Source organism: Panthera uncia, chromosome B4 (assembly GCF_023721935.1).
Source record: "Panthera uncia isolate 11264 chromosome B4, Puncia_PCG_1.0, whole genome shotgun sequence".
Classification (NCBI taxonomy): domain Eukaryota; kingdom Metazoa; phylum Chordata; class Mammalia; order Carnivora; family Felidae; genus Panthera; species Panthera uncia.
The window spans coordinates 93841083-93864936 of NC_064809.1; the positions used below are offsets into that span (position 1 = coordinate 93841083).

A 23854-nucleotide genomic window follows, 5' to 3' on the forward strand; every position below is an offset into this window, starting at 1 on the left:
CGCTCTCCCTCTCGCTCTCCCTCTCGCTCTCCCTCTCGCTCTCCCTCCCGCTCTCCCTCCCGCTCTCCCTCCCTCCCTCCCGCTCTCCCTCCCTCCCTCCCTCCCGCTCTCCCTCTCTCCCCCTGTCCCTCTCCCACTTGTGTGTCTGTGTGTGCATGCATGCCTGCTCTTTCTCTAAGTAAATAAATGAACACTAAAAAAAGTAGAAGTTTTCAATTTTGTTGATGTATCCATTTTTTTCTTTTATGCTTCTGGTGTCATTTCTAAAAAATTTTTGCTGAACCCAAGACCATAAGATTTTCTGTTTTCTTCCTAAATTTTGTAGTTTTAGGTTTTACACTTAAATCTGTGACCCATTTCAATTTAATTTGTATATGTTGTGTGGTGTATGAATTGAAGTTTATTTTTTTGCACTCTGATTCAAGTTTTTTAATTACTGTGTGTTGAAAAGACTATTCTTTCTTTGCTGAATTGCTTTTCTACTTGTGTCAAATAAATTTACTATATATGCATTTTTATGTTGATTCCAGAATTCTTTATTCTGGACAGTCAATCTCTTTGTTTCCCTTTACATCAGTACCACATTTTCTTGATTACTGTAGATTTATGCTGAGTCTTATAGCCGGGCATGTTAGTGTTCCACACATTATTCTGTTGCAAGTCTGATTTGGTTGTTCTAGGTCATTTGAATTCCACACAAATTTTAGAATCTGCTTTTTACTATCTCCAGAAGAGCCTGCTGGGATTTTGATTGGCACTATAATCAATCTAGAGGTCAGTTTCGGGGAGAATGGACATCTTAACAGTATTGAGTCCACTAAGCCATGAACATGGTGTATTTTGCATTTAATTAGGTCTTCTTTCATTTCTCTCAAATACTTTTATAATTTTCAGTTTAGAAGTCTTACACGTTATCTGTTAGATTTATATTTGAGTATATGATATTTCTTGAAGTTATTGTAAATGCTGTATTTAAAAACCTTATTTACTGATATGCGTGTATGTATGTAAATAATAGATTTTTGTATGTTGGTTTTGAGTCCTGGATCCTTGCTGGGTTTTCACTTAATTTTTGTAACTTTTATGTAGATTCTACTAATTTTCCTATGTAGACGATTGTCATCTGCAAATAAGTTGTTTTACTTTTTCCTTTCCAGTCTAGATGCCTTATATTTATTTTTTATTTATTGTAATGTTCAAGACCTCAAGCATAGTGTTGAATAGAGGGATAAGATTGGAAATCTTTATCTTGTTCTTGATCTTAGGAGAAAGCATTCAGTCTTTAAGCATATGATATCAGGTGTAGTGTTTCATACATGCCCTTTATCAGACTGAGAAGGGTTCCTTCTATTCTTAAATTTGTTGAGAGTTTTTATCAGAAATGGGCATTGGATTTTATTGAGTGCCTTTTCTGCACCTTGTAAGATGATCATATGGTTTTTCTTTAAAAATATTTTTGCTATGGTGAGTTTACAGAGATTGATTTTTGAGTATTAAACCATGAAGTATTTTCCTTGTTTACATATTGTTGGATTCAGTTTGTTAAATCTTGTTTAAAATTTTGCATCTAAATTCATGAGATATATTGGTGTATATAGTTTTATTTTCTTAAAAATTTTTTTTTTAATGTTTACTTTTGAGAGAGAGACAGAGTGTGAGTGGGGGAGGGTCAGAGAGAGAGGGAGACACAGAACTCGAAGCAGGCTCCAGGCTCCAAGCTGTCAGCACAGAGCCCCACATGGAGCCCAGACTCACAAACAGTGAGATTATGACCTGAGCCGAAGTCGGATGCTTAATTGACTAAGCCACCCAGGCGCCCCTCGTTTTTTTTTTTTTTCTTGTAATGTTTTAGTCTCATTTCAGTGCCAGGGTAGTGCTGGCTTCATAGAATGAGTTGGGAAGTTACTCCTCATCTTCAGTTTTCTGGAATTTGTGTAAGGTTGGAAAAAAATAATTTTGGGTCTTTTAAAGTTTGTTAGTTGATTTTACAGCACAGTATTTAGTGTGGGACTGATTTTGCCCGACTGTTGAGGCCAGGCTGCTCTGAGTACTTTACTCAGAGCCCTGTGAATTATGAGGTTTCCCACCCTTTGGGGAACAATTCCATGTGAGCCTGCATATTGTTTCTTCTAATAATTTCATGTGACCTTTCCTCCTAGCCTTTGATAATTTATGGACACACATGCACTGACCAACACTCTGCTGACTACTCAGGGAGAGACCTCTACAGATCTCTTGAATTCTCTGTGCACTTATCTCTTCTATGGTACTCTGTCCTGTGAACTCTGACTTGGCTTCCCCCAATTCCCATCTCTGTGTCCTCAACTCCAGGAGACCACTAGGCATTGGCTGGGTTTTCTCTCACTTTGCCAGCTAGAAACTCTCTCAAGACAGTAAGGTGGGGCAGTTATATGGCCCACCTCATTTGTTTCCTTTGAACAGTCACTGTCCTTCATTACCTGATTAAACAAACACACACACACACACACACACACACACACACACACACACACTGTTTCATCGATTTGGCCTGCTTACTTGCTCGCTTTCCTTTTCCGTTTTTGTTTCCTGGTGGGAGGGTAAATCCAGTCTCCTGCCCTCTTGGCTGGAAGTATAAGGTATTATAGTTGTTGTTTTTTTTCTTCTCTAGTTTTGGTGGGATTAATATCTATTTCTGTTATATATCCTTTTTTTTCTCAAGCTCAGGCTGAATGTTTGATTGTGTTCCAGATTTATTTCCTTGGTAGTTATGAACTCTGAGCTGGTCTTTTTCTTTCAGAGTTTTTGTAATAACCGTTTTATTCTTGTTGGTCTGTATTGGTTTTTTTCTGTCATGTGTCTTCTGAGAGGTGACATTGTCAACAAGACCTTCAAGAATTTTATCAGATGCTGATTATGTAGAGAATGCCAGTAGATATTTGGGTAGCTGAAGGTCATCATCACCTCTAGAGAGTAGGTTTATATCAGTTAGTAATTTATATTAGTGTCTTTTTACCCCATTTCATTGGTAGTCTGTGTATACTCTATAACAATAGCATTCTTTCTCTTCTTTCACTTCCTTTTATTTTGCAGGTACACTTAGTGATAGGTGGTGCTCTTCCCTCAGATCTTCTGCTTGGTGTGTCCTTCCCTTTTGTTTTCTCAGGGTAGGTCCTTTTATTGTTGAAGTCATGTCCTGGTTTCCATCTGACAATATTCCTCCACTACCTTTGAGATTTGGTTTAAATTCTTTTTAAAACTACATATTTTGCATTTATTACCAGTAGTTTTTAGCATTTTGGTTGTAAAACAAAACATAATACAGAAAAATGACACCTTTATAACATCATGAGGAAACACCACTTTAGTCAAGAAGTAGTAGACCTTTGCAGCCACTCCAGAAGACCTTCCATGTACCCTCTTCTCCTAAGTAACCACTGTCCTTTTTTTAAAAAATATATTAAAAAAACTTTTTTTAGAGAGCATGCGTTCAAGCTGGGGAGAGGGGTAGGAAGGGGGAGAGACAGAGAGAGAGAGAGAGAGAGAGAGAGAGAGAGAGAGAGAGAAAGAGAGAATATATCCATATCCCAAGCAGGCTCCACGTTCAGCATGGAGCCTGACGCGGGCTCAGTCCCACAACCCTGGGATTATTACCTGAGCCAAAATCAAGAGTAGGATACTCTACTGACTGAGCCACCCAGGGGCTCCTGTCCTAACTTTTCTAGTACTTACTTTCTTACATTTCTTTACTGTTGCTAGGATTTTTTTTTTTTAAGTTTATTTACCTTGAGAGAGACAGAGGCTGTGCAGGTGGGGGATGGGCGGAGAGAAAGGGAGAGAGAGAACCCCAAGCAGGTTCCACGCTGTCAGCACAGAGCCTGATGTGGGGCTTGAACCCAAAAACTGTGAGAGCATGACCTGAGCTGAAACCAAGAGTTGGTTGCTTAACCTTAAGACTGAGCCACCTAGGCACCCCTTAAAATTGTTTTATGGTTCATTTATATTTGAGAGTGAGTGAGTGAGAGAGAGAGAGAGAGAGAGAGAGAGAGAGAATGAGTGGGAGAGGGGCAGAGAGAGAGAGAGGGAGACACAGAATCTGAGGCAGGCTCCAAGCTCTGAGCTGTCAGCACAGAGCCAGACACAGAACTCAAACTCATGAACTGTGAGATCATGACCTGAGCAGAAGTTGTACGCTGAACCAACTGAGCCACTCAGGCACCCTTGTCTCAGTCTTTTTTCTTCTCCTAGCTTTCCATTTGCCAGCTTCTTGACATTAGTTTTCATTGCCCTTCACTTCAGTAGAATATAATTTTTTCTTGTTTTTCTTTCTGACATTTTTTTCCTGTTATGCTTATGAACTCTTTATCTTCTCTCAAATCTTAGGTAGTAGAAAGAGAGGCATTGCTGATGCCCTTTCTTTGCTTCCTGTAGCACAGAGGACCAACTCATGTTCACAACACTGGTAATTGGTGACTACTTCAGATGGGAATATGAGCATATGGTATACTGGAATAATTTTGTTAGTGTCTGTATATATTGAGCCTTAAGTTGATTGTCGTTTTCATTGTGTACCCTTTGGACAAATAAAACTTTTCAAATCTCAACCCCAAAATAGTGGAAGAACCTCAGTCAAATCATTTAATGTCTTTGCATTTTTTTCTCTTACAAAGTAGGAATGATAACACGTATCTAATTGTGTTATGAGGATCAAATTGATAACATAGAAATGCTGTGTAAAGTAATGCATAATAGAAATACTACATGCTGATGATAATAACATTTTAACCTTTCTTTTTTATCTTGCATTAGAGATTATGAACAAAACCAGAGTAAAGAAATTGAAAACCTGTTTTACTAAATGTATTACCTCGGATGAAATTCCTGATATCATAATTATTCCCTGTAGCAAAATAATTTTTCATACCAAACAAACTTAGAGATAGCTTTTCAAATACTAATTATTACCATTGACGAAGATAGGATGCAGAATATCCTATGGCAGAAAGATACTCATCAGGAATCAATTCACTTATAGGGTCTAATGAAGAAGAAATACCATTTTAACACTTTGTATAAGATCACAATTTTAATTGGACTTCTCTTTTTGTGTTTTGAGCTATTGTAGATAGTTGATACCTGTAGAGTTGTGTTTTATTAATAAGCTCATGTACCGAGAAACGAGTGATGAACAAACATATTCTGTAAATTAAAAAAAAGTGAAATCATTCCCTCAAAAGTGGAGTGGAGGACTTTAGGAGTAAAATATATGATTCGGGACGCCTGGGTGGCTCAGTCGGTTGAGCATCCAGCTTTGGGTTAGGTCGTGATCTTGCGGTTCACCAGTTCCAGTCCCGTGTCAGACTCTGTGCTGACAGCTCAGAGCCTGGAGCCTGCTTGGGATTCTTTGTCTCCCTCTCTCTCTGTATCTTCCCTGCTCACGCTTTGTCTCTGTCTCTCTCAAAAAATAAATGTTAAATAAAATAAATGCATGTTACAAAAGGGCCTACAAATTTCTTTTGTGTACTATTTAGTAGGAGTTCGGATGGGAGAGAAACCAAGAGTTTTTGTTAAAAGGCCTAATTGTTAGTCAACTGCTGCATTGCTTTATAAATTAAAGACATTTAAAAATTGTTTTTAGGCCTAAGCAGCATTATTTTCTACATCTAAGCAATTTCAGAAACTGCTTTTCTGTAGGGAAACCATGTGGAATTTTTTTGGTAGTTTCTTGAGGCAGTAACAATTGAGATTTAATGGATGAAGATGTTAGGAAATCTGAAATCCACTCCCTCCTTTGATGTGCATGTGGTCTTGAGTAGTCACTGAATAGCTTTTGTGTCTCAGTTTATTCTTCTGTAAAATGGAGATGGAAATAAGGTCTATTTCTGACACATTCAGTTTAGCTATGAGGATCAAAAGAGATCAGACTGCTTTGAAAACAAAGTCAATAGTTGGGGTTCCTGGGTGGCTCAGTCAGTTAAGTGTCCAACTTCAGCTCAGGTCCTGATCTCATGGTTTGTCATGCTCTGTACTGATAGCTCGGAGCCTGGAGCCTGCTTTGGATTCTGTGTGTGTCTCTCTCTCTGCCTCTCTCTCACTTGCGTGCTCTTTCTCTCTCTCAAAAATAAACATTACAAATTTTTTTTTCAAAAAAAAGAAATAATTAAAACTGTCACCATTAAGGGGCACCTGGGTGGCTCAGTTGGTTAAGCGACCAACTCCAGCTCAGGTCATGATCTCCCAGTTCGTGGGTTCGAGCCCCACATCGGGCTCTGTGTGGACAGCTCAGAGCCTGGAACCTGCTTCCGATTCCATGTCTCCTGCTCTCTCTGCCCCTCCCCTGCTTGTATTCTGCCCCCCCCCCCCAAAAATAAACATTAAAAAAAATTTAAAACTATCATTAACTTTAATATTTGAAGTAAATTACATATTTGATGCAACTAGAACTTTTTTTTTGTCCCTTTAAGTCTTACAAGACTTAATAAAGGTTAGGAGCTCAGTAAGGTAAGTTTATTAATTTCATTCTATTTCTGGCAGAATTAGTAATTTGTATCGGTTAACATCACAGCCTTCAAATTAGCCGAATATGACTGCTTTCTAAAGACAGTACAAGTCTTGGTTTGTGATTGTGAATATTTGGACATGTAATTTGTCCCTCAAAAAGTACTAAAGAGTTAAGGAACACAGAACATGGAATGAGTGCAGCTTGGACTTTTTCATAAGATACCTAGTACTATCATGCTTTTTAGGTATTTTCCCAGCTAAATTACTTAGGAAATTCAGCTTTTTCTTAAATGAAAAAGAGAACAGACACTTGGCCAACATATGTATGGGAAAGAAAGAGTTGCTTAATGTGCTTCAGTTAGGTATTTTATTTGACTCTTTAGGATTCACTTACTTTATTAAGGTTCCAGAATCTGTTAAGTGTTAATGGTATCACAGAATCTTAGATTATGTTGTTAACGATACCAAGCTTTTCTGGGTAAATAAGTGTCACTTTTTCTACTATGAGAACTATGAAGCTCTTGATTATTCTATTAGCTGAGTCTTAGGTGAAAATATGCTAACATGTAGTTTCAGGGTATGTCTCTGATCTATTTGTCACAAAAACTTGAAATTTTAAGGGATTTTTTTTTTCGCCTCTTAACCTTTTCCTACTTCCATATTGTGGCCTCAGATACATTATCCAGTTTAACCTCTTGTTTTAAAAATTGATAAGCTGAAGTCTGGAAAGGTTATAGTTTATACATCTGGAATTCCCTTTTTCCACTTTACTCATTAAAATTATTTTTTTATTACTGAAGCAATGTATAACTATATTTTAACTTCAAGATATTCAAGTCAGTTAGAGGCATTAAAATAGACAGTTACAATTCTCTTTCAGCCTTTCCACACCCCATTCTTTTTTCAAGTAACTTCTGTTCACAGCTTTAAGTGTGTCTTTCCAGAACTTGTTCTGTGTATTACAGAGATTTAGAGAAACTTAAAAAAAAAAATGTAGATGTCATATACTATATGTAATTGGCTGTTTTCTGTGTCTTTCTGTTCATTTAATGTACCATATTCTTTCTTAACTGCTAAATAGTATTCTCTGTAGAATGAATATCCCAGGATATATTTGATCATTTCCCTCTGTGGGATATTTAAATTCATAACTTCCCTTCTTTCCTCCTTCCCTCACCTCCCCTGACAGTAAATAATACTGTGAATAGTCTTAAACATATCTTTATGCATATGTGTGAATAAATCTGTGTACTTTGCAAGTTTTTACTTTTATACAAATAATACAGAATGTCTCCCACCATTTCCCAACTCATACTGTCCCCAGTCTTTGCCTTCTGCTTAATGCTGGTCTGGTGCTTAACAACTATTACATTGAATGCTACCTTGGGTTTTTGAGATCAGAATTTCTCTCTGATCTTGATTACTAAATTAAAAGGACTCTTTTCCTAATGTACAAATTCATATCACAAGTGACTAACACTTGTGACAAACACATATCACAAGTGACTAACACAGGACAGGCAGTAAAAGTAATGTGGTGCTTTATAATGTAGTGGTTAAGAGCACAGTTCTGGTGTCAGACTGCCAGGATTTTAATCTCCACACTACTCCTTAACTACCCCTTAGTATTTGTGTCATCAACCTTAGACAAGTTATTTAACCTCTCTTTCAGTTTTCTCATTAACACAAATGGGCTTCTCATTCTAATGATGTAGTAGGATACAGTTATAGAGCCAGTGTATAGTATACAGTTATACTCTGTGGTCTAGAGTTGTAGGGATTAAGCTATCATATGCGGAGTTCCCGGTGCATAAGTGTTCCATAAATGCTAACTAAAAACAACAGAATGCATACCCATTTACATTTTTAAAAGTTTATTTTTGAGAGAGAGAGTGAGAGAGAGAGAGAGAGAGCGTGAGCACACAGGGGAGGGGCAGAGTGGGAGGGGGAATAGAGGATCCCAAGTGGGCTCTGCACTGACAGCAGCAAGCCCCATTTGGGGCTCGCACTCATTAATTGTGAGATCATGACCTGAGTAGAACTTGGATGCTCAACTGACTGAGCCACCCAGTTGCCCCATACCCATTTACATTTGTAACTAGGGTGTGATGGTGATAGGTTGTGATGGTACTTGTCTTGCATTGTTGGTCCACATGGTATTCTGAATAGTGATGTGGTTATATTAATAAAAGTTCTACATAAATATAAAATGTCCATAGTACCCAAAGCAGTCTATAGATTTAATGTAATCCCTATCAAAATACCAACAGCATTTTTCATAGAACTAGAATAAATAATCCTAAAATTTGTATGGAACCACAAAAGATCCCGAATAGCCAAAGCATTCTTGAAAGAGAATAAAACTTAAGGTATCACAATCCCAGATATCAAGATGTACTGCAAAACTGTTGTAATCAAAACAGTATGGTACTGGCACAAAAAGAGACACACAGATCAGTGGAACAGAACAGAAAGCCTGGAAATAAATCTATGATTATATGTTCAGTTAATCTTCATCAGAGGAAGCAAAGTTATGTGATGGGAAAAAGTTTATTCAACAAGTGGCACTATGAAAACTGGACAGCTACATGTAAAAGAATGAAACTGAACTACTTTCTTTTACCATGGATTAAAGACCTAAATATGAGACCTGAAACCATAAAAACCCTAGAAGAAAGCATAGGCAGTGATTTCTTTGAATTTACACCAACATCTTTCTAGATATGTCTTCTAAAGTAAGGGAAACAAAAGCAAAAATAAACTATTGGGATCACATCAAAATATAAAGCTTCTGCACAGCAAAAGAAACCATCAACAAAACAAGAAACCCACTGAATGGGAGAACATACTTGGAAATGATATATCTGATAAGGGGTTAGTATCCAAAATATATAAAGAATTTATGCACCCCAACACCAAAAAAACCCAAATAATCCAATTAAATGGGCAGAAGACATGAACAAACATTCTCTAAAGAAGACATCCAGGTGGCCAATCGACACATGAAAAGATGCTCAACATCACTTATCAGGGAAATGCAAATCGAAATAACAATGAGATACCACCTCACACACCTGTCAGAATGGCTAAAATTGAAAACACAAGAAACAAGTGTTGGCGAGGATATGGAGAAAAAGAAATCTTCATGCACTGTTGGTGGGAATGCAAACTAGTGCAGCCACTGTGGAAAACAATGTGGAGTTTCCTCAAAAAATTAAAAATAGAATTACCATATGATCCAGTAATTCCACTACTGGGTATTTACCCAAAGAATATGAAAACACTAATTTGAAAAGATACATATGCACCCCTATGTTTATTGCAGCATTATTTACAATAGCCAGAATACAAAAGCAGCCCAAGTATCCATCGATAGATGAAAGAGTAAAGATGAGGTGTACACACCCCCCCATTCACACAGTGGAATATTACTCACCCATTAAAAGATGAAGTCTTGCCATTTTCAACAAGGATGGATCTAGAGAGTATAATGCTAAGTGAAATAAGTCAGAGAAAGACAAATACCATAGGATTTCATTCATGGGGAATTTAAACAAACGAACAAAGAAAAAGACAAACCCAAGACTTAAATGTAGAGAACAAACTGGTGGCTATCAGAGGGCACGTGGGTGGGGGATGGGTGAAATAGGTGAAGGAGATTGAGAGTACACTTAACCATGATGAGTACTGAGTAAAGAATTGTTGAATCACTATATTGTACACCTGAAGCTAATATAACTATGTTAATTGTACTGGAATTAAAATGTCTACATAAATGGAAACTGCAACTGCACTTTGTTCTAAACTTATATATGTCAAAAATACTTAGGTCTAGAAGTGATTATTTTATTTCTCTTTTACTTATTTTCCTAATGAAAAAAATTTTTTAGTGGTTTAAAATGGGTCCCAGGAATGGAATCTTAGTTTATAACATTATGCTTTTAGAAAATAAGGCTTACCTTTGTATGGTTCAGTTTACTTAGGAATTAACTTAAGTCTCCCTTGTATTGCCATAGGATGTTGTTCAGGGACCATGTTTTAATCATACTTACGTAACTATAGTGTTTTACGTATTCAGTAAATATTTGTGTGCTTGAACTACTTTAATCATTCCTAGATGGTCCTCATCATTACTCTTTAAAATTCCCATGTTATTCCCTGAATTTCTATGCCATTTTGCTATAAAAACACACTGAAATAATCTTACAGTAAAACGTGCTATTCTAGGAATAGTTAGAAAGCAGTGATTCCTTATTGCATTTCATCTGTTCTTATTCTTGAGTATTTTCAGATCCTTTTTCAGTTTGAACCCAATATCTTGCTTAATGTTTGTTAATAATATATTTTAAGTGGAATCTGCTTGAGACACATAGCATTTTTGTTTATGGAGAAGATCAAGGTTGTGATTATCACTAAATCAAACTTCCATGCATAACAAAGCAAACTTCCTTCCAGTTTGTCTTAGTTTGAAGTGCTCTTAAACTTGAGTGGTATTTTTCAAATAATACATTTATATATGAAATAATCAGAAATGTGGTTCAGGCATTACAGGAAAATATCTCACTTTTTTAAAACAAATGTTGAAACAGTACTTAATAATGTGTGGTTAATTCTTTTTTTTTTTTTTTTTTTTTTTGCTGTTCCAGATTATATACGAACAGGAAGGGGTCTATATTCACTCATCTTGTGGAAAGACCAATGACCAAGACAGCTTGATTTCAGGAATATTACGTGTGTTAGAAAAGGTGGGTTTCTAGTAAATGATTTTATTTATGATTGTTTATGGCAGTGGTTCATTGTTAGGGCATTGTTAGTTTGAATTTCATGTGTGAGGTGAAATTATGTAATTGAACAGTGGTTGTAAATTTAACATGAAAATGATGTTAGAAAAAAATACTTAATTAAAAATTTTTTTTTTTTTTTTTAATTTTTTTTTCAACGTTTATTTTATTTTTGGGACAGAGAGAGACAGAGCATGAACGGGGGAGGGACAGAGAGAGAGGGAGACACAGAATCGGAAACAGGCTCCAGGCTCCGAGCCATCAGCCCAGAGCCCGACGCGGGGCTCGAACTCACGGACCGCGAGATCGTGACCTGGCTGAAGTCGGATGCTTTAACCGACTGCGCCACCCAGGCGCCCCTAAAAATTTTTAAAAAAGATTTTAAGTAATCTCTACACCCAGTGTGGGGCTCAAACTCACTGCCCCAAGATCAGGAGTCCCGTGCTCCACTGAGTCAGCCAGGCACCCCAGAAAAAAAGTAACTTTAGATAGCCAGTAAAATGGCATGGACTATTATAAAACTTATGTAAAAGTTGCAGTAATGTAAATTTTTTATAATGAATAATAATAGTTTAAAAATCTATATAACAATTATCAAATAGTTTATGATATTACATACTTAAAATGCTAATATTTAGTGGTTTAAAATTTTCATTTTGGGTTCAGGGAATTACACATAGGTGACTAAGAGTGTAAGATATTGCTGAATAGTAACCGTAGTCCATAATTTCTTTCTCTAGGATGCTGAAGTAATAGTGGACTGGAGACCATTGGATGATGCTTTAGATTCTTCTAGTATTCTCTACGCTGGAAAGGTATTTAAAAAAGAAAGGGTGTGACTAAAGGAAGGAATGCTATTAAGAATTTTTTTTTAAAGGTTATTTATTTATTTTTGAGAGAGAGAGAGTGTGAGAGCATGAGCAGGGGAGGAGCAGAGAGAGGGAGAGAGAGAATCCCAAGCAGGCTCCACGCTGTGAGTGCAGAGCCTGGTGCAGGGCTTGAACTCACGAACTGTGAGATTGTAACCTGAGCCAAAACCAAGAGTCAGACGCTCAACTGACTGAGCCACCCAGGCACCCAAGGAATGCTATTTTTATTTTTATTTTTATGTTTTTGTTTTTGCTATTTATTTATTCCAGTATAAGCAATGCCATTAAAACAATTATTTCTTAATGTTTAATTTTGAGAGAGGGGGGGAAACAGAGTGTGAGCACGGGAGGGGCAGAGAGAGAGGGAGACACAGAGTCTGAAGCCGGCTCCAGGCTCTGGGCTTGAACTCAAACCATGAGATCATGACCTGAGCTGAAATCGGATGCTTAAGTCAACTAAGCTACCCAGGCACCCCAAGGAATGCCATTTTAAAATAACTTTTTTGAGCTATAATTCATATGTCATAAAATTTATTATTTTAAAGTGTACAATTCAGTGGTGTTAATATATTTACAGAGTTGTGTAACCATCACCAATATCTAATTTTAGAACATTTTTATCACTCCTAAAAAAGAAACTACCTTTTAGTAGTACACTCCTCATTCCCACTTAACTCCAGCCTCTTGCAACCACTCATCTACTTTTCATCTCTGAGAATTTGCCTGTTGTGGACATTTCATCTAAATGGAATCATACAGTATGTGGCCTTTTGTGACTTGCTTCTTTGACTTGGTATAATGTTTTCAAGGTTTATCCATGTTATAGCACTTCTCAGTCCATCCATCCTTCTTCTTTCCCTCTTTCTTGCCTGCCTTCCTGCCTTCCTTCCTTGCCTTCTGCTGAACAACATTGCATTTATGGATATAAGTAATCCCCCCTTACCCATGTGGGATATGTTCTAAGACCCCCAGTGGATGCCTGAATACTATCAATACAGATAGTATTGAACCCTGTACATACTGTGTTTTTCCTATACATACCTATGATAAAGTTTAATTTATAAATTAGGCACAGTAAGAGATTAACACTAATAACTAATAATAAAATATGACAATAATAACAATATACTATAATAAAAGTTATATGAATGTGGTCTTTCTCAAAATCGTGATTGTACTGTACTTACCTGTCTTATGATGATGTGAAATGATAAAGTGCCTACGTGATGAAGTGAGGTGAATGATGTAGGCATTGTGAAGTAGTGTTAGGCTACTATTGACCTTCTGACAATATGTCAAAAGGAGGATCATCTGCTTCTGGACCATTGTTGACTGTGTGTAACAGACTGTAGATAACAAACTGTGGAAAAGGAAAACCACAGATACGGGGTGCACTGCACCACATTTTGTTTATTAGTTGGTGGATTTTTTTTTTTTTTTTTTTACTTTTTTAGGTTAATATAAATAATGCTCATGTGAACATTCAAAACAAAATTTCTGTATGGACGTATATTTTTCTCTTAAAAACCTAGGAGTAGAGGGTCGCCTGGGTGGCTCAGTCGATTAAGCATCCGATTGTTGATTTCTGCTCAGGTCATGATCTCATGGTTGTGGGATTGAGCCCTGCATTGGGCTCTGCACTGAACGTGGAGCCTGCTTGGTATTCTCTCTTTCCCTCTCCCTCTGCCTGAAATCCACTCGCTCTGTCTCTGTCTTTCTCTCTGTCTTAAAATAAATAAATAAATAAACATAGGAGTGTAATTGTTGGGTTATATGATAACTATGCATTTACCACTTGTATCATGCATGTGTTGACTTGTCACTGTGGAAGGTAGAGATTTCTATTTTATCTATTTTATCTATTCTATTTTATCTATTTCTATTTTATCTCTAATTCCCTTGAAACTCAGTCTCATTTCTCCACATTTCTTCTCAGAATATTTAAACACAGATTCAGATTTCATCTTTTAGAGACCTTTCTTCCAGAGTCGTCTTATAGGCTCATTCTGACCTGGTTGCCTTTTTGGTTGGCTGTGCAGCAGTTGTCCTGAGGATTCTTCCCTATATTTTTATCCCCATTTCTTATATCCTGTGCTGTCTTCTATTTTGGTTCACTCCTTTGTTTTCATGAAGCTCTAGTACTTCTGAGAAAAAGGGTACATAAGAACAAAAACATTTATTTTTTTTTAGACTTTTTTTTTTTTTTTTTAATGGTTTATTTTTAAGAGAGAGAGCGGGAGAGAGGCAGAGAGACAGGGAGACTATCTGAAGCAGGCTCTATGCTGACAGCAGAGAGCCTGATGTAGGGCTTGACCCCACAAGCCGTGAGATCATGACCTGAGCTGAAGTCTGATGCTTAACCAGCTGAGCCACCCAGGGGTCCTGCTATCCATATTCTGACTGGCATAGAATTATAGTTTGAAAAGAAATTACCGTCTTAGGTTTTTTAAGTTTCCTTTATTGTTAAGTCTAATATCATTCTAACTTCTGATCCATTGTATGTTTTTTTCATTTTAGAAGCTTTTATGATTGCCTCTTTGTTTCTAGTGTTTTAGATGTCCTCACAGTGAGCCATTGTGGTCCTTGATATCCATTGTTTTGGGCACTTGATGGGCTCTTTTAATATGGAAACTTGTGTCTTAGTTCTTAGGAAATGTTGAATTATTTCAGTGAGGATTTTTTTCTTCCTCTCCATTTTCTATTTTCTTTCTTTCTGGAACTCTGTAGACCTGGACTGGTCCTCTAGTTTTCTAATCCTTTCTTTCCTATTTTTAATTTCTATTTTAATTCTTTTCCTATTTTTAATATTTTATAGGAAGTTTCTTCAGTTTTATCTTTCAGTATTTGGCTTTCTTGCCTTTTTAATTTCTGCTTTATTTTTAATTTCTAGAGCATCTTGTTCTAAGTGCCCCTTTTCCAGTCCTTTTTAAAAATAGCATCCTGTTCTTTGTGAATATATCTTTCCTTATTCCTAAGGCATTTTGTTTTTATCTCTCTACATAATCTACTTTTAATTGACTTTTTTCCCCCTTGTTTCATTGGGACCTTGTCTTTTGTGTAGACACTTGCCTTTGATGTTTGGTAATCTTTGTGGTGTGATGCTTAGATTTAACAGCAGACAAAAAAAGTGGTTGATTATACTCTGTAGGTATAGGTAGATATAGGTAGGCTTGGTAATTCCTTGGGGGAATCTCTACTGTTAAAGCTAGATCCTTTCTCTTGGGCTTATTAATCATTTGTCTGGAATTCCTGCAGATTCCTTCCTGGGAGGGTAAGCCTGGATTCCAGTGTTCTGAGAACGGAGTGGAGGAAGAGAGCTGGGAATCTCACCAATTCATTGTATAGATGGACTTTTAATAAATTCTCGTTTTCAGTGTGTTATCCCATTATTCAGTGTGGTTGGTTTCTCCTAATCCAGAGATAATCTGTTTTACTTTCTTTAATGAATAAACACCTCCAGCCTTCTGAACTTTTGTTAGTCCTCTTTTTAATTTGACCTTTATCCTAATTTCCAAAAGTACCTGATCTACCAATTCCAAACCTTTGTGCTGGTGGGATTCTGTAGATGCTTCTTAACATTCCCCATTATTCATTTCATTCATTTAGTTTTCTTTTCTTTCAGTCTGTTTCTATTTCTTAATTTTTCTTGTGCCTTTATAGTATCTTTCTTTTCTTACAAATTTTCCTTTGTCCCTTTTTAAAAAGAATTGCACTAGCAATACATGAATACATTCTTGTAAAAATGTTCGAGTAATAGAAACAGACAATAGAAATTGAAGTCCTGCTTGACTAGAATCCTGTCACTCATCTGTCCCTATTTAGTGTATATCTTTCCAGACTCATTATCTGTCTAGTTTTCTTTCTGTGTTGCTAATTGCATATGCTGCATGTAGTTACACTGCATTGTTTTGCAACTTCTTTGTTTTATTTACTATTATTTAATAGTAAATAAATATTAACATACGTTAGTTTTTTAAACTATGGCCTAGTATTTCCTTGTCTACCCCCTAGTTTGTTTATTCACTCCTTCACTTATGGATATTAGGGTATTTTCAGTTTTTCATTTTTATAAACAATGCTGCAGTAAAAATTCTTGCATATGCCTCTTAGTATGCATGTGTTAGTATTTCTCTAGAATGGAAGATGTAAAGAGAATTATTTTGGTGACACACATGCATAGTTTGAATCTTAATAAATATGACTCTATTGCCCTTTTGGAGTCAGTACTAATTAGCATGGTCATCAACAGTGTGAGGTACCATGTCTTTACACTGTCTTTCATATTTTTTTTACTTGAATAGAGCAAAAAATTGAAGTTCATCTTAACTTTTCTTTGACTGTTTCTGAAGTTGGACATCTTCCTGTATGTTTGTTGCTTCATATTTCTTCTTTGACTTGCTTATTCCTACCATTTGCATGGTTTTCAGATTTGTTATGTGCCAATTTCTAAATAACTTGGTGTGGGTGTTTTTGTATTCTAGATGTTTTTCTTTGTCTGCCATATATTTTGGAAACATTTTCACCCAGGCTTGCTTATGTTTGCTATCTTTTATTGTATACAAATTAAATTTTTTGGTTTAAATTATTAGTATTGAATTTTAGACTTTTGGTTTTATTCTCTTTTAAAATGTTAAGTTGTATAGAACCATACATGTAGATATATTATTTGTAGCTTTTAACTAATTTTTATTGAGAAATATGGAACCAATGATGGCTTAAATAAAATAGCCACCATTGGCTATTTTCCTCAAATAACTGCAAATCTAGAGGTTTGGAGTGATTCTCCTCTGTTTTCTTTTATGGTCGTAAGATGGCTGCCATAATTTGAGACATTGTGGCTACAGTCAAAGCAGGAAAAAGGGGAAAGGGGATGAGGCTTTTATTAGGAAAGCAAAAGTATTTCCAGAGCCCCTGCAGTTAACCTCTGCCTTTATTTTATTGGCAACCCTAACTACAAGGGAGTCTGGAAAGGCTTTTCTTTTTTTTCTTGCTTTTGTGGGGGGATGGAGTGGATGGCAAGTAAAGATAAGCAAGAGAGAAACAAGGATAGGAAATAGTGGTCAGTTTTCCTACCAGTGATGTCTGCCACAACCTATAGTTTTAGTTTATGCAGAAACTGAGAAAATATTATTATTATTATTATTATTATTTTTATTTTTTTTATTTTTTTTATTTTTTAATATATGAAATTTACTGTCAAATTGGTTTCCATACAACACCCAGTGCTCATCCCAAAAGGTGCCCTCCTCAATACCCATCACACACCCTGCCCTCCCTCCCACCCCCCATCAACCCTCAGTTTGTTCTCAGTTTTTAACAGTCTCTTATGCTTTGGCTCTCTCCCACTCTAACCTCTTTTTTTTTTTTTTTTTTCTTCTTTCCTTCCCCTCCCCCATGGGTTTCTGTTATGTTTCTCAGGATCCACATAAGAGTGAAACCATATGGTATCTGTCTTTCTCTGTATGGCTTATTTCACTTAGCATCACACTCTCCAGTTCCATCCATGTTGCTACAAAAGGCCATATTTCATTTTTTCTCATTGCCACGTAGTATTCCATTGTGTATATAAACCACAATTTCTTTATCCATTCATCAGTTGATGGACATTTAGGCTCTTTCCATAATTTGGCTATTGTTAAGAGTGCCGCTATAAACATTGGGGTACAGGTGCCCCTATGCATCAGTACTCCTGTATCCCTTGGATAAATTCCTAGCAGTGCTATTGCTGGGTCATAGGGTAGGTCTATTTTTAATTTTCTGAGGAACCTCCACACTGCTTTCCAGAGCGGCTGCACCAATTTGCATTCCCACCAACAGTGCAAGAGGGTTCCTGTTTCTCCACATCCTCTCCAGCATCTATAGTCTCCTGATTTCTTCATTTTGGCCACTCTGACTGGCGTGAGGTGATATCTGAGTGTGGTTTTGATTTGTATTTCCCTGATAAGGAGCGACGTTGAACATCTTTTCATGTGCCTGTTGGCCATCTGGATGTCTTCTTTAGAGAAGTGTCTATTCATGTTTTCTGCCCATTTCTTCACTCGGTTATTTGTTTTTCGGGTGTGGAGTTTGATGAGCTCTTTATAGATTTTGGATACTAGCCCTTTGTCCGATGTGTCATTTGCAAATATCTTTTGAGAAAATATTATTAATTGAAATTAAATTCTAGTTTTAGTTCCTAAATATTTTATGTTACGTGTGTGTGTGTGTGTGTGTGTGTGTGTGTGTGTGTGTGTATATATATATATTTTTTTTTTTTTTTTTTTAGGATTCCAGTTCAGTTGTAGAATGGACACAGCCTCCAAAGGAAAGAGGTTATCGGGGATCGGAACATCTGAACAGTTATGAAGCAGAGTGGGACATGGTCAATACAGTTCCGTTTAAAAAGAAACCACATACCAATGGAGGTATGAATTAAATCTTTTGAAAGCTTAAACTAATTTGCTACAATATAATATAAATAAAAGTGCAAAGAAAATTCTTTAATGTTCCTCTGTCACAAGGATGATTTGGTGCTTTAATACATATAACTCTTAATATTTTAATTATATGCTGTATTCATCTCTCTTTTTGTTTTGATGGTTGTGACTTTATAAAAAAAAAAGGCTTTAAAAATACTTGTTCTGTTTTGTAGTTACTCATGGAAGAAAATAGAAACACTTTAAAAAATTGCTTTAGATGTCTCTCAAGCACATTTTTCTAGAATAAAAAAATTCATGTTATTTCATCCTAAAGCACCAGGGGGAGATGGAGTATATCACTAAACTGTACTGTTCTAATTTCAGTGCTTACTGAGATCTTCACAGCTCATTATAGTCTTCTATTTATATATGTTCAGTGACTATTCTCCTTTATATATTACATGTATATATTTAAATTTATGCTGCTATGCGATGATTATCAACATGTAGATAACAAAAAAGACCCAAGCTAACAGCCTGGCAGAACACATAAACTACCCCAAATAAGATTTAGGTAGCCCATCTGTGAGGTAGCCAGCCTATCTGTGATTCTTTTAAAAGTAGTAAATACATGTACAGAGTTAAAGTGGTTTTTTCAGAGTGATTAGTTTGTGTTTTATAGCTTAATTTTATCTCTTAATGATTTTGGTGTGAATTTAGGATTTATCCACATTTGCCAAATTCAGAAAAGCTGGCCAAAATTGGCTGGAATACATACACTGCATTTATATAGCCTTGTTATTAAGTGAAATTGATTTTCATCTGTGGCCTGGGGAATCATTCTCATATACAGTAGTTATCCTTTGTACTGTATCATTTCTTAGAAACAATGGTAATGAAGAAGTTAATAGTAATTTGTAAGCCTTTGGTAAATTATAGTCAGCTCAGTGCTGGTGTTTTGCTTTTTTTTTTTTTTTTTCTTCTTTTTGGTATTCTCTTTCTACTGAAAGGGAAGATTTTTACCAGAACAATACTAAATATTAAGATAAGACCATAGGACTTTAGCGTATTTGGCATGTGAAGTGATTTTTAACTGCTTTAGATTAGGTCTTAAGAATTAATTTATGTGAATTGATCTTTTTCTGTTTGTTTTGTTGGTTGTACCTAATAGTATCTAATATTGTTGAATCTTTGAAAATGACAGGCTATGGGAATGAACAAAGGAGTGAGTTTTCATAAATGAAAGAAACATTGCATGTATGTGAAATGCTGACAATAAACATCTTTTTAGGTTAGTAGTTTTCAACTTTGGCTGCACACTGAAATCACCTAGGGAGTTTAGGCTTTTTAGAAAAATACTGATGCCTGTATTTCATCCTGCTGGACCCTAGGCATCTGTTTTTCAAATGTTGTCCTGTTGATTTTAACGTGCAGAATTGAGAACCTGTGTGTAGCTGTGTAGTTTAGCAAAATACTGCTCATATGGCTTGGCCATGCACTGTGACTTATAAAGCAAGGAGACTTTATTTAGCAATTATTAAAAGTTAAGGAGATATTTTCTTTTTTCCCAGTATTTGAAAACTATTACGATTGTGTATAGCAGTAAGCAATAATATTGAACCTAGTATGACGCAGTATGCATACACATGTACCTGTCTGCCAGGAGTTATGAAGTGCAGTGCATTCTGTCCCATCCCATCCCTTCCTCTTCTAGATTATTTCATCCAATTATATTTCATCAAAACTTCTTTCAAAAGGAGACATTTTCTAAGCTTGATGTTTCAAAATTCAAATTTATGCCATTATGAAACATTTTTATACTTTTGAATCATTTTTCTAGTAAAATTTTATTTTATTATAATTTTCACATTATATTTTTTACTTCTTTGTGTGACAAGGGAATTTGGAACAAAACATTTAAACATTAATTTTTTTTTTTCATGTTTATTTTATTTTTGAGAGAGAGAGAGACAGAGTGTGAGCTGGGGTGGGGCAGAGAGACAGGGGGACACAGAATCTGAAGCAGGCTCCATCCAGGCTCTGAGCTGTCAGCACGGAACCCAAAGCGGGGCTCGAACTCACAAACTGTGAGATTATGACCTGCACCGAAGTCGGACACTCAACTGACTGAGCCACCCAGGCGTCCGTGGAACAAAACATTTTAAAAATTGACTGTCAGAGACTTAACTTTCTTTATAATTTTTAAGAGTTTCTATTGCTCAGTCTTTGTTTTTGTATATCAGAACACATGTTTTGAAAATGTATCTTCCCGCAACAACAGACTGCCGTCATGTTCTGTACACCTATCCAAATAAAATGTCGTGTTCTTGGTGTTGATTCCATTCAAGACATATAGGGACTTACTTAACTGTTTTAGTTTTACTCTTCTGCTGTTGTGGTCAGTTTTCCCATGTCATTGTGCTGGAGATATGTTTTATATGTATTTGGTTACATTGTTCATCAGAACTAATTAGTTTTATTTACCTTTCTTTAAGAGAAGGAAGGAAATTTTGAGTTAACTCTTGGATTTATTAGTTTTCCTTTGTAACCATTTCTATTTTTGTTTAGCTATTGGTGGTAGACTAACTTGATGTTTCTTTTATGTTGACTTGGTACTAGGTTATTCATTTGTTCAGTGCATCTTAGAGTACCTGCTATGCACTCCTCTAGATATTGGGAATATAATTGTGAATAATATAAAGTTCTTGTTCTCATGAATCTTACTATGTTCAAGTAAAAGGACTTCTAGAATTGAATTGTAATGTTTTTTTCACTGTTTATTAGAGCTTCAAGTGAGGAAATGTGTGAGGCATTTTCTATACATGAATATTTCGTATTTCATATGTGATGTATTTTTTCCATTAATGTGGGAAAATCTGTGTAAAATTTTTACTTTTGAATATGTACAAACTCCTGATAATTCATATAGCTTGCATGTATTAACATATATGATTTTCTGGCATTAATTTAGATTAATTCTTTTTGTGTAATTTAAGAATTTAATTTAAAAAAAATTGTCTATCTAGTTTTTCATTGCTTTGAAAATATTTTTGGTCTTTGCAAATACCTAGTAGTATCTATCCTTTCTAGGTAGTCCAGACATATTCACATGTAAATGATTTAGGAAGACATTGGAAATTAGAATTGTTCTCACTTTGATATTAGCTTGTAGTGATGTTACGAGCTCTGTGGTATAAATTCCAGTGAAATAGGATGTACAGTAGTCAAATGGGCACATGGTACTTAATCCAGTACCAGCCTTGGGTATGTTTAGATAGTGATCTAAACTGGTACGGAACCTAGGCAGGTCACTGCATAGTTAAGTTACTCAGCCTTTCTGGACTTCCTTTCAAATGATACTTGTTTCAGTGTCCATGAAAAAGTGATGGTACCTGTAATCCTTGTAGGTAGAGGTTCTGTGAGCGGTAGATTTCTGTGTGTCAATTTAGGAGATCTTGTTGGAGGTGATGGAGCTATGGTGTTCTGACTATATAGGAAGGTGACATATGTGCAGGTCAACACTGATCTACCCTTTGATCAAGTTCTATAAGCACATATCTTCTATGTAGTTTTATGTTTGTGCAGTTGGTAGTGTGGGATCGAGTTAGTTAAGACCTTGAGTAACAGGACAGTGCAGCACTTCTTAGGAAATAACATTCAAGAAATGGTTTCTTAAAATTTCAGAGACATGACATGCTTATGTTGGAGTTAAAACAGGTCAAAATGGCATTTTTGGATAAGAATTATAAGTAATAGTAGGAAACATTTTACCCTTTTGTTCTTTAAATTTTTATTTAGGTATTTATTAAGCTGCTTGTTATTATACTGTTCACAAACCTAGGATTTTAAGCTTCTGTAAATAGCTCACAAACTCAGAAAATGCTTTATTTTACGTTACTATAGTTTGGGTTGAACTGAGGTCTTAATTTAGTAGATGGTTGATGTAGTAAGATGATTGAATATGTTCATTCTCTCTTTTGTAAATGTCAGATGCTTCACGAGTTTGCGTGTCACCCTTGCATAGGGGCCGTGCTAATCTCCGTGCTGTTCTGGTTTTAGTGTATGTGCTGCCGAAGCGGGCACTGTATTCATTCTCTTTGAAGCACTCACAGCTTGCTTATATTTTTGTCCTCAATTCTCCACTGCTCTTTGGGGTTTTGCAAATAAAATGTCTGTCTGTATATTTCTCCAATGTTATTTTTTTGTACCAGTGTACTTACCTTTACCTTCACTCAATATAGTCTAGTAAAAGTAATTGCAAAAGAAAGTGAGGAAGTAAAGATTTTTTTGTTTTGTTTTTAATGACTCCAAGAGCATCATGCCATTTGTATTTGGGGGGAGGGGGCAGTGGAAAAGATGAACATTTATTGAGTGTTTGCTATATAATTGGCACCACACTAGTTAGTCGACAAGTATTATCTCTTTTAATTCTTAGAATAACATTGGGAGGTAAGTATAATTATCTCCATTTTACAGATGAAAACTAAGGCTCAGAGAGAATCAGTTATTTGCCCCAGATCATTCAGTTAGTAAGTTGGTAAAGCTGCGGTTTGTATCCAGCCTGCCTGCTTCCAAAGCCATAGTCATTTTTGGGCAAAGCTTATATTTTAAATAGGGATAAAATTTTTTTCACTCTGTATGCAAGTAAGATAATTATTTAAGAAACTATTCTTTTAAGAAAATGTATGTTGCCATTTCTAATACAGGTAGAAGCCTGTAATATGAATGCTATAGTCATTCCCTAGGTTCAGCAGGTATCTGTTAGGCAGTCATGAAGAGCGCTGTCAGTACCTTTTAAAAAGGTGAACAAAAATATTTTGCCCCACTTTCTTGTTTTTAAGATGCTCCAAGTCATAGAAATGGGAAAAGCAAATGGTCATTCCTGTTCAGTTTGACAGACCTGAAATCAATCAAGCAAAACAAAGAGGGTATGGGCTGGTCGTATTTGGTATTCTGTCTAAAGGATGACGTCGTTCTCCCTGCTCTGCACTTTCATCAAGGAGATAGCAAACTACTGATTGACTCTCTTGAAAAATATGTGGTATTGTGTGAGTAAGTATCAAATTATTTTCTACTTATTGAAACTGGATTGTTATATTGGTCCCAAGGCAAACAATTTTTACTTGTCATTGGGCATCAGGGACCTGTGTGTAGATGAGGGCTCAAGCAGCTTTGTACTTTCTGGGATATTGACTGCTTTGGATGAATGATTGAATAAAATTTTGCCATTTTAGTACTTTGGATCTGCAATGTATCACCTTATTACTGTTCTAAAGAAGAGTGGTCCAGTATTTTTTATACACATTTAAATGATGCATCAGTAATT

General features: G+C 35.9%; 2 protein-coding genes and 1 non-coding gene across 7 annotated transcripts in view; 2 read left to right on the plus strand and 1 right to left on the minus strand.

Moving 5' to 3' along the window:
* Positions 1-11173, plus strand: part of RAB21 (RAB21, member RAS oncogene family) — a 99730-nt gene extending 88557 nt beyond the window's left edge. The window contains exon 9 of the transcript XR_007456736.1: positions 11127-11173. The gene's annotated coding sequence lies outside the window, so the exon portion shown is untranslated. The remainder of the gene's footprint in view (positions 1-11126) is intronic.
* TBC1D15 (TBC1 domain family member 15) overlaps positions 1-23854 on the plus strand; it is a 94107-nt gene that overhangs the window by 31171 nt on the left and 39082 nt on the right. For 3 of the 5 annotated variants that reach the window (XM_049625980.1, XM_049625977.1, XM_049625978.1), the window contains 4 exons: positions 11127-11225; positions 12002-12076; positions 18396-18534; positions 23370-23580. In XM_049625980.1, coding sequence (XP_049481937.1) covers positions 11127-11225; positions 12002-12076; positions 18396-18534; positions 23370-23580 — 524 coding nt within the window. Of the gene's footprint in view, positions 1-1171; positions 3147-3582; positions 4481-11126; positions 11226-12001; positions 12077-18395; positions 18535-23369; positions 23581-23854 lie in introns of those variants that run through there. The other 2 variants (XM_049625976.1, XM_049625979.1) reach the window with 2 other exon arrangements.
* On the minus strand, positions 22508-22611 carry LOC125920527 (U6 spliceosomal RNA). Its single transcript, XR_007457111.1, has one exon. It is a non-coding gene; the product is annotated as a U6 spliceosomal RNA (small nuclear RNA).